The sequence below is a fragment of the Pteropus vampyrus genome, unplaced genomic scaffold, assembly GCF_000151845.1.
Source record: "Pteropus vampyrus isolate Shadow unplaced genomic scaffold, Pvam_2.0 Scaffold25, whole genome shotgun sequence".
Lineage (NCBI taxonomy): Eukaryota > Metazoa > Chordata > Mammalia > Chiroptera > Pteropodidae > Pteropus > Pteropus vampyrus.
Window position 1 is genome coordinate 9,948,897 of NW_011888806.1, and position 12,125 is coordinate 9,961,021.

The 12,125-nt window shown below is 32.5% G+C and overlaps 1 protein-coding gene across 1 annotated transcript in view; it reads right to left on the reverse strand.

Moving 5' to 3' along the window:
• The window catches only part of PTPN13 (protein tyrosine phosphatase, non-receptor type 13), a 176,472-nt gene that overhangs the window by 107,190 nt on the left and 57,157 nt on the right, over positions 1-12,125 (reverse strand). The window contains exons 3-4 of the mRNA XM_023528410.1: positions 7,281-7,459; positions 1,217-1,451 (exon numbers count right to left, since the gene is read on the reverse strand). Of these exons, the coding sequence (XP_023384178.1) occupies positions 1,217-1,451; positions 7,281-7,459 (414 nt within the window). The remainder of the gene's footprint in view (positions 1-1,216; positions 1,452-7,280; positions 7,460-12,125) is intronic.

Sequence of the window (12,125 nt, forward strand, 5' to 3'; positions counted from 1 at the left end):
ATAAACACCTGAATTAATATTAGATAGTTCCAAAATAATTATAATTTCTAATAGCAAAATATAAGTAAAAGTCTATACTTCACCAACTTACACATTATTGATATTGACTTTATTTTTAGTTAGCAGAAAAAAGTATAAAGTATTAATTATAGGCTGTGATCGCATTTTATATGTAAGTTAGGTTATATAATTAACATGACATCAGTATTTCCAGTAATAATTTAATTTTCTCATTATATTTATAGAATTGAACCTGAGGAGAGAAAAGTAAATGCACAGTATTTTTTTGTGATGTAAAGTGAAACTAAATCAAGTTGAAGACTATCATTCATCTTTCATGGATCTTAAGATGTTTAAGTTTTAGAATAAAAGCCGAAAATGTGTGTAGCTACTTAATTTAATAAACACACCAAGTTATTTTTATTTTTGACTTCTAAATGCCTATAATGAAATCTAATTCTATACATTGTTTCTTTGCTTTCATGAAATATAGCGATTTGCAGATATTCAATTACTATTTACTACTATGTTTACATTGGGTCTTTAGGAATCAGAATTATTTTAGAAAATAAAAACTGTAAGTAGCCCAATAGTCGTCAGAGCCTAAGGCTTCAGAAACTGTTAGTTTAATATCTGTGTCTGCTGTGCAGGGTAGTGAAGTATGACTTTCGAAGTGAAAAGAAAAAAGTAATGAAGTATAAACCATACTCTGAGGCATAGTTAGAGCTATTATTCTTATAGTTTTTACATCAAAAAAGTTTATCACTTTCAGTACAAGAATGAATCATCAAAGACATTTACAATCCCTCTTTATCGGCCATTAAATTAGAATAAAATGCACTCCCATTCCTCTTGCTATGATTTTTGAAGAGTCTACTACATCTCACAGACTAAACTATTGAAACCTGGGTAGTGATTGATATAATTCTAAGAATATTCTAAGAAAAATAATTTCTTTAGTACTTCATTATTATTTCATTCTGAGAGTGTGACATTATTAATGTGATTATTAATAATCGGCATAGTAATTCTGGTGTGCCTGACAGCACGCTGTAGAACACACATGTATGTGGAAGAGTTTTTTTAAAAAGTGTAAAGTTGGAGGTGGCTCCACAGTGTAGTGGTTAGTATGTCTGCTTTACACGCAGAAGGTCCTGGGTTTGCGCCCCAGGTGGAGCCACGGACCATATCCCAGGTGCGCCAGGCCCCAGTGTGCGTCTCGAGTGAGTGGGAGGAGATGCCCCACCTTCAGAGATCCAGTTCTTAAGGGGAAATGGTAACATCCATAGGTCAGAGATGGAAGTGTGTGTGTGGGGGGGGGGGGGGGGGGGGGAATTAAAGAGGGGGAGAAAAAAGTGTAAAGTTGTACAAATGTGACGACTTACTTGGCTCTGAGGTACTTCATGATCAGCCCCCCAATACAATGTCATTCCAAGAGAATAAATATGGATCTAGAAATAGAATTTTGTTAAAATGTCATTTTATAGTAAAACAAAATTTAAAAATTTAGCAAGTACTATATATATATTCATCATTTTTGGTTCTAAAGAAAGTATAACACGATTTGAGAAAATCATATTTTTCAAGAAAGCGAGAGCTTAAAACAGAAAATAAGACTAGAAATTTTTGGAACATATTTCCCCCCCTTCCCAATTCCCCAGCCCACCCTCTATGAGCAACCATTTTTATTAGTTCCTATTTATTTTAAAGTTTCTTTATGCAAACTCAAGCAAATATGAATGTACAGTCTTATTTTCATCTCTTTTTATAAAAAGTTAGAAACTTTAAAAATTACTTGCATTTTTAATCTAACGAGATATTTCCATGTCAATGCTTAGAGATCTTCTTATCCTTTCTTAGTACTGCATGGAACTCCGTTTTGCATTGTTTACTTAGCCAATCTGTTATTAATGCAATTAAGATTTCTCCCAAATTTTGCTATTATAATATTCCAACAAACAGTTTTTGATGTGTAATTTTACACATGCAGGTATTTCTCTTGAATTGATTCTCTGAGATTATGGACAAAGACTAAATCATCTGTATTCTTGATTCATATTGTTAGATTCCCCTATGAAGAAGCTATATCATTTTGCATTTCTACCAGCAACATATTAGAGATTTTTTTAAAAAAAGGTTTGATGTACAAACCTTATCTACTGAATGTGTTATGAATATTTGGATTTTTGACAATTTGAAAAGTGAGAAAAAAATCTCATTGCAGTTTTGATTAGCATTTTTCTTACTATGAATGCATGAGGTAGTAGATAGAGCATGAAACTGGGTCAAAAAGGTTTCTTTTGTGTTATTTGATGTTTAAGGACTGTAAAAATAACAGCATACTTTTACGTTGGCAGGAATAATCCAACAGGGAAAATCAGAATTGCAGGAGAGAGTGGAGATTGTTGGGAGGACGCTATTGGTGAGCGGGGGCAGGTAGACACTAATGTACAAATAGAAGGTTGGCTTTACAGAGGAGCACAGACAGTTTATCTGTAGGAAGGAGGCAGATAATATGGGATTTTATTATGGGTAATCTGGTAGTGTGATTCTGGGAAAAATCTCACCTGATTGTTCCTACTTTTTCCCCCTGTGAAACAGTAAGCAAGATTATCAGCTGAAAATGAGGACAGTTAATCTTATAAGTAATCATTTTCCATTTTTTTTTTTCTGCTGTTAAGAGATTCGGAGCTTATATAATACCACCTGGTACCTAATAATAGAGAAATATTTTTAACAGAATACAAAGAAAAATGTTTATTTTGTCATTTATTCCAAAACAACCTATAGAGTATAAGTAGATAATATTTCCATACGTATTATTCATAAGCTAAGAGTTTCTTCTATTGGTGCAGCCTGAAAAGATACAGGCATAGAGAAGATCAGTGATACCAGACTGTAATTAAGTTAATACAGTAACAATGACTGAGACCATTTTGTTCATTGGTTGATAAACAGCAAGTGATGAGTTACAGTCTACTTACAGACATTGTATAGAAAGGAGGAAGGTCATGCAAAAAAGGATTATTCAAAAACGGTAAAGTATTTGGTCTTCATATTTCCCTTTGCTTTTATTTAATAAGAAAAAAAGGAAAAGAAAATGGCTCACATAATCCAACTAACAAATAAATACTTCTATTAAAGATATCGGCAAGCCCAGAGCCTAAAAGAAATCAGCAAGCCCAGAGCCTAAAAGAAATCAGGCAGTAAAGGTTAAAAAAATGTTTTTGATCTGCCCCTCACTTCTATTGCTTATCCATTTAGCCTGCCAGGGAATTTGCAGTTTTGTGATCTTTGATTAGGCCCTATTTGTAGCAACACTCTCTGCACCTGATGAGCGGAGAAGATTTATTCCCCTCTCTTAGTAGAGCTGTATAGCAGGCCAGAATGGTTTCCTGTACAGGTGGGTGCTGTTTTGTTTTTTTGATTCCACTGTGAGAGCATTTAGTATTTGTCTTTCTCTGTCTGACTTATTTCACTTAACATAATGTCCTTATGGCTTAATATTGTTAAGCCACACACACACACACACACACACACACACACCATTTTCTTTATCCATTAATCCACCAATGGACACTTACGTTTTTCTATATCTTGGCTAAATATTCCTTTGCATAGATATACCACATTTTCTTTATCCAGTCATTCTTGGACACTTAGGTTGTTTCTAAAAGTCATTTGGTTTTCTTTTAATTGTGGTAAAAAACATATGACATTAAATTTATCATCTTAACCATTTTTAAGTGTATAGTTCAGTAGTGTTAAGGATATTCATATTGTTGTGTACCAGATTTCCAGAACTTTGTCGTCTTGCAAAACTGAAACTTTATACCCATTAAACACTAATTCCTCCTTCCCCCTCTCACCAGCCCTGGGTAACCACTTCTATAACTTTCTGTTTCTATGATTTGACTACTTTAGATACTTCATATGAATGTAATCATGCAGTATTTGTCCCTTTGTGATTGGCTTATTTGCTTAGCATAATGTCCTCGGGGTCATCCATTTGTAGAATGTGATAGGATTTCCTTCTTTTTAAAGTCTGTATAATATTCTATATGATTCTATATACCTATAATATTTTTAAAGTCTGCATAATATTCTATGTACGTATATACCATTCACCATTTATTCATTGATGGACATTTGGGTAGCTTCCACCTCTTGGCTATTGAGAATAATGTTGCCATGATCTCATCAAGATTGGAAATATCTCTTCCAGATCCTACTTCGAATTCTTTGGCTATATACCCAGAAGTGAGTTTGCTAAATCACACAGTAATTCTATTTTTGATTTTTTTGAGGAACTGTTTTCGATAATGTCTGCACCATTGTACATTCCCGCCAAGAGTGTACAAAGGTTCCAATTTCTCTGCAGCTATGTCAACATTTATTATTTTCTGTTTTTTTGATAGTGGCCATCCTAATGGGTGTGAGGTGATATCTCCACAACCCTAGCATTTTAAATTTTCAATTTAATCGTGTAATTACATGTTAGACTCCAATACTAGATAGTCCTGAATTTCTTCTTCACTGACTCACAGAGTACTGGCATATGACGAGTACACTTGTCAAATTTATGCATGAATGAATGAACAAATGGGAAGGAGAAAGGATGAATTAATAAGATTTAACATAGAATAAATACAGTATAGAGTGTGGTTAAGGACATTTAGCCTTTTTTTTTTTTTTTTCTACAAGTTCATTTGAAGCTTCTGCCAAAGTTGAGGAAGTAGATTTATGGGTATGTGCTTCTAAAGATGATCCTTGATTTTCAAGAAGCATGGAGATGGTAGGAGCCACAATTCTTGATATTAAGACTGCACATTAGTGGTAATGAACATTGAAACAAATATTCCTGTATTTATCAGGAATCTAGCACAAATCCCTGGAGTATATCAATAGTCTCAAAGAGAAATCACAAGAAATTGATTCAGGTTCTAATCTCATCACAGTGATTTCAAAAGAATTGCCAAGTAAGCACACCATGTGTCAAGCAAGCAGGAAGTAGACGATTATCCAGTAAAAGGAAAAAGCCAGAGGATTAAAAAGCTTAGTGTGACCTGCATACACCTGTCTAGTTACTTAAAGGGGCATGCTATCTTGAAAAATAAAATTTTAAGGCAGATAAATGAAAGCGCTTATTTATATATCTGGTAGTAGGTAATTTTTTTTTTCATGCAACTATATGTGTACAGTTTATAAAACAAGTTCCACTGAATGAAGGGAACATTTTCTTGCATCAAGGTCTTAGTAAGCACTCACTACTATTTATTTATTTATTTACTTACTTACTTCTCATTTACTTACTTCTTTCTCATTTCATGTAATGAGAAATTTCTTAGGGCTAATGACTTAAGCGTTACCTCTACCTCATAGCATTTGTCTCTTTTCATGGTTGTGTGTTCCTCCCCAAATTCGTAAGCTCATAGACTATAAAAAGTATTAAACTTAACCATGGATTCTCTATCAATTCTTGTCAGTCTTTTTTCAGATACAAAATCAATGGCTCAAATCAAGGTACCGTCCTCTAGCTTAATCAACACACACACATTCATTCATTTTCTCTCTCTCTGCACCCACAACCCTCCTTCTTCTCTCGGTCTCTCCCTCTCCCTCTCTGAAGGGAGAAACATTCGTATCGTTGGCGGAAGGATAAATTAGTACAATTCCTTTAGTTGGGAATTATGCAACATATAGCAAAATTTTAAATGCACATACTTTTTAACAACTTTACTTTAGGAAATTATTAGGTTAATTTTCACAATTCTGTGGAATGTTGTATGGAAAATTACATTCATAGCCAATACTGAATTCTCTAAAATTCCATATGTAAATTATCACAGCCAGGTACATACACAATATATATTTGTTCCAATTTTTTTTCACAGCCTTGGCAATGAAATTAGATCTCCTTCTGAAGAAGATCTTCTTCTTCCTCAGACTGACTATTTCTATCATAAACTTTTCCTTCTTCATTGTTCCATCAAATGAATTGTCAAACTCAGTCAGCTTTGCTTCCACTGTATCTTGTATTCAGTTCTTTTCTCTAAATTAGTAAACTTTACAGTTAGATTCCTACACAATCTTTCATCTAATGTAGTTATCCACTTTTGTCAAACTTACTTTCTGAAGTCACAAATCTCATCATATCATTCTCCTAAAAATATGATAAATCCCCACTGCCTGAGAAGAAAGTCTCAAGTTCTTTCATTAAAATCCTCTTCATCCTGACCTACGGCTTCCCTTTCTTTCCCTACCTATAGCCTTCCAGGTAGCTAATGCTCTAGCCTAGTTGGTCTAGCGAAACATTCCCCCAACACAGTGGTTAATTTCTTACCTGTCATTCCACATACTAATAACCCTGAGCGAAATGCCCAATTCCACCTATTTTCACTTTTCTAAATTCTACTCATTCTACAAAGCCCAACATACATACTACCTTCTCTGTGATCTTGTTCTACACTAATAATTAATTGTTCCTCCTCTAGACTCCCCAAATATTTATACCTCTATATAGCATTTATTTTATTCTACCATATATGTGTTCTATATGTGTTGATCAGGATCAATTTTACTTTTTAAAATTTTAATTAATTAACTTTTATTTATTTATTTTTAATGTTTATTTTTCCATTAGAGTTGACATTCAATATTATTTTGCATTAGTTTCAGGTGTACAGCCTAGTGGTTAGACATATATATAATTTACAAAGTGATTCTCCCCGATAACTCTAGTACCCGCCTGGCACTATGCGTAGTTATTACAGTATTATTGACTCTATTCTCTATGCCGTACTTCACATTCCTGTGACTCTTTTGTAACTACCAAGTTGTACTTCATCCCTTTGCCCTTTTAACCCAGCCCTCCTACCCCGCTCACATCTTGCAACCACCAGTTTGTTCTCTGTATCTGAGTTTGTTTCTGTTGTGTTTATTAGTTTATTTTGTTCTTTAGATTCCACATATAAGTGAAATCATATGGTATCTGTCTTTCTCTGACTTATTTCACTTAGCATAATATGATCAGGATCGATTTTCTAGTTACATTTGTATCTTCCTTATGAGTACAATGTTTTATATACAGTGAGTATTTAATAAGTATTTGTAAACATCAATTAATAATGGCTCACATTTATTCATATTTTTCTTAGATTCATTAATTTTTATAAAACAATTTTGAATTCTTAAGTAAAATAAATATGAACTTCTTGAAACACAGTTATTTTTAAGTTCAGTGCATTTTTTTTTTCAAGGAAAAAAGACTTAACAGTTACCTTTTCAACATCTGAGAGAGACGTTAGTGACTGATTTTGAAGAACTTCCGGTGCAGTGAACGCTCGAAGGTCCTGATTGGAAATGTTTTCATCTGTAAATGACACACTACCAGATGGCAGCAACAGCAGAGACCACGGAGAAATGATGAAGCCGAGGGCAGCAGGATCAGCTATGCTTACTGGTTTATAACCACACAGAATAAAAAGAAAAAGGAAGACAATTGCAGTTGCTTAGAATTATATCAGAGGAACCACAGATCACTTAAATGAATATCTGAGCCTATTCATTTATACGGTTAATTGTACAGTTAAACCAAATCAGCATGCTACAAAAAGAAAATTTCGTATGTCTACTATCACTAGTATTATAACAATAATGCCTTGATTAAGCTTAATCTTTCAAAATTTAGATGGTAGATCTTAGAAACTATAAAGAGCTATCATTGTCAATCATAAGAATTAAACTTGGTTCAAATGCTTTATCACAGTGATATATATAACGTATACATATACATATATGTATATATGGATAATGATCAGTAGTTCTTAAACTTCTGGGGAGGGATCATGGATTCTTTTGATTATCTGTTGAAAACTATGATCTCTTTCAAAGAAATTGTTTAGAAAAACAAACTCTGTATACAAAAGGGGCTCATGGCTCTTCTCATAGCCCATTCATGAATTCCAGGGTAAGATTCCCTGATTTAAACTATAGTGTTCTGAAACTGATGGAAAAGAATTCCTTTTGATAATTCATCAAATTTGGAACTAGTAAAGTTTCTAACTACAATGAAAGTCTCTATTTTTGTGTTAAAATATATATTGTTTGAACTTCGATATTGTCTTGTTTGCATTGGTTCGTTATTCCATTAGAATTTCAGGCAGCCTCTGTATTATCAACTATGATCAATCAGGTCTCTAACTTTATTTTGCTTGCCTGTATGGGTGCCTGAGAGCTCACTTAAGAGTGTTCAAAAGATTCCTTAAGATTTCAGCAGTCCTCCGTCTAAAAGTAAAGCTATACATTAGGTTCAATAAAATGAACATAGTAGTAGAGGGAACTCCCATTTCAAAAAGAAGTTAATATGGGTTCTAAGATAACTGCTAAGTTAATTGGATTAGAGACTCAAGAAACTGCTATAGGAAAGTCACAAAAGGCTTGTGAATGCCAATATCATTATTATTCAATCTGAATGGGTTCTCGTGATATCCGAGTCAAGTCATAAGAAATTAACAAAAGTCTACGGAACAGTTTATCAACACACAGTATTTATGTTTCTGAAAGCTATTTTTATTATAACTGAATCATCCATCCTTGATGACATATTAACCATTATCTATGGCCAAGATTCTGATCATCAGATTTTGACTTACGTCAATATTATTAAAATTATTAAAATTCATTCCTTCTTTGAAGATTAAAAACCAACCATATATGCTCTCTTGCATTTTTGTAAATCTGAAATATGTCTTTAATAACTGCATTTAGGAAGAAAAATGTGTTTGAATGCATCTTTTAATCAGTCGGCACATCTTATGTTGCACTGAAGCTGAGTTACAGAACAATGGTCCTCGTAGTCCAACCCATCCACACATCAGACTGCTAAAAACATGGCTCACAATTCTTACAGCAAAATATGTTTTAATGGAACACAAACTGTTGAAAGCGAAAGCAATCCATAATTGCTTATCACTCTGAAATTACAATGAGATTTATTCACTTACCAGCATAACCAAAATCAGCAAAATGATTACTACTCTGGCAAAAACTCTATCTTTAACCTTTTTGCTTTATACAACAGAATTTTGTTTATTTTTACTACATCTCCAGTACACCATAATTTACTACATCTACAATACACCATAATTTAAGCACTATGCATATTTAAACAGGATCTTCCCAACATTACAGGTCATTTGTTCATAGAGTTCACAGTACTATTGGGAGATAAAATGTATACATAAATAAATACAAGAGGGAAAGTATAAAGTATAAAGGAGAATATAAAAAGGATCCAGAAGACAGCAAAATTACTTCAACTACAATAAAGAGATAATTAATTTCGTTTTTTATATGCAGCCCTTTAGATGAGTAAGATTTGACCATGGTTAAGGGAGAGATTTCAAAGAGAAGAAACAGCCAAAGCAAAGGTGCGTGAACAGGAAATTAAGTTTGTACATGGAAAACGAAGAATCTTGGACAGAGGAATTATGGACAGCAGTGAGAAACAGAATTTCCAAGGTGGGTCATATTTTTGCTTAACACACATATATACACAAACACACACACATAGAAATGACACAAATATTTTTATCATTTCCAAATGTGATTTTAAAATGTCTTTTAATAAAGCTAAAGCAGCTGTGACAACAAACTACATTGCTGTCAAATTCCCAACACACACACATGACATATAAGTACTGGGTTCTTTAGAAAACAAACCGCAAAATATATTTTTAAATAATGGTAAAGTGTTATGCAAACATAAAAGTGAGGCTAGAATTGTGAGGTTAGAATTGTGGCTAGAATCAATCTAATTCACTCTCCTCTAAATAAAAGGAATTTAAAGCAAATGTATTCAAAATCCTTCAAAGAATGCTAACAAAAGAATATTTTGAAATGGAATTCGAGAAGTTTGTAATTTGAGGTTCTATAATGTTTTAGTTGTGTGATGATTGTCCTCAAGAATGCTATTATTATGAAAGAGTAAATTTGATGTGAACTGATTATAGTAGTCACATAATTCTATTTATAGACTTTACCAACATTCCACAGAAAAAGTTGCTTAAAGAGAATTTCAAACAGCTAGTGGCAGAGTTAGAAATAAACAGAAATTTGATAAAGAAAGAAATGGCCTAGAGCTTCTTTCTACTGTTCTCTTAAACTAAGACCCACCTCCATGCATTTTTTCCCCCAAGAGATCTTACCACTTCCTTTAAATGGTCCCCCTTCATTTTATTTGTTGGCCTTCAAATTATGGCATAAAAATTAGAGAAATGATCAGAACTGGGTAACAAACACGATAAGGAAACACTAATCAAAAGTATCAGGAAATCATTTAAAGACTTAGGACAACGATGACACCATTTTGACCAGAAAAAATCTCTTTGCTTATTTAGGTACATATAGAGAAATTGTAGTCTTCCCATTTTATATGTGTTATCAGGGTTCTTGAGAAAAAAATCTATGCAGAGGCCACTGTTCTAAATTCTGAAGGACTAGATAAAGTCACAGTATAATACAGAATTCTCTCAAAAATTCAGTTTATATGTGCATTAAAATATACATACATTGTTAAATCAATCAACTGGTATAACAATGCACAAACAAAATAAATAGTTTAGAATATTTCCCCTGTATTTTAACATTTTCTTGATAGTAAAGTTTTGTGATAAATTATTTAGGGATCACTGGAAATTACAGTACATACTACAGATTGATTCTCAATTAAAATTTTATTAATTCTTCATAAATTGTGTTACTACTTTTTAAAATTTCAGTTTCTCTAATATGAAACAGAATAGCCAATCCCCTTTTGAAAGTAAAATTGTATAGATGATTAGAATTAAGACATCTATATTACATAAATTGATAATGATTGTGTTTTCAAAGACATTTTGCATCATGCAAATTTTCTTGATACAACCAATCATTCAACAACATTTTATAAACTTCTATAAGCCTTTGGTCCTCAAGAAGTTATATTCTGGGGTAGTAGGTCCCAGACCTTGCTAATCATACAAATCTCTAAACTTAGATTTGGAGATTTGGAAAGATATTAAACTGTCAGCTTTGTTTCATTCCTTTTAATATCTGACTTCATTAATTTAGTATGTAGTCTCATTTAATTAAGAGAGGCAGTATCATATAATGGTTGGAAGTATAGAATGAACCCAGAGCCCCTGTGTTCAAATTCTTAGGTTTGACATTTACAACTTACACTATGATCTTAAATAAGTTACTTAACTTCTCTGTGCCTCAATTTCCTCATCTGTAAATAGTTCTTACACTATACATAAGGTTGTTATGAGGCTTAATAGGAAAAGCACTTAGAACTGTTCCTGGCACACAGTTAAGTGGTATACAAAAGTGGTACCTATTACTATTTAATAAAACTTTTTCCTGAAGATACCAGATGTACATAATACACCAAAGAAAATTCACTTAAGTTCATTCTCAACCATCTACTTAGCTTCCCCCTCCAACTCTCCCCCCACCACCACCAATGGAAGACAAAGAACATACAGTACATAACAAATACTATAAATTTTAGAATATTAGATCAAATTATCAAACTGCTCTATTCTAGATCTATTGGAATTTTTTTTTTGTTTTTTTTTTTTGCGGGAGAGAAAGGGGATCTCTTATCTACAGGTCATATTGTAAATACATATGATTTAAGGTACAAAGTATCCTAAAATAGTACTAATGTTTTTTCTTTAATTCCTTAGAAATTAATTTATTTATTATATGGAATTTCTAGTTAGCATAGGTCCCCAATTTAGCAAATTAGTACTGATTGAGTAACTATGCACATGAAACAGGTATTTCACCATGCCTAGTCATTTTCTTCAGGTATAACACAAATTATCAAATGAAGATATTTATTTGAATGTACATATCAACTATAGTATCAGCATATAGTTTCAGAAAAATTGTATTTGTCATAGAAGTTAAAGCATTTTGATAACATGAAATAATGCAAATTTGTCATTCCAAATTGATATATTTTATGAGATTTCTTCAATATAGTAGGAGATAAAAGGTATTTTTATTTCTTAATAACATACCTAGTCACACAAACACATGCTATATTTTAATTTTTGTTCCCTTTTTTTTTTTTT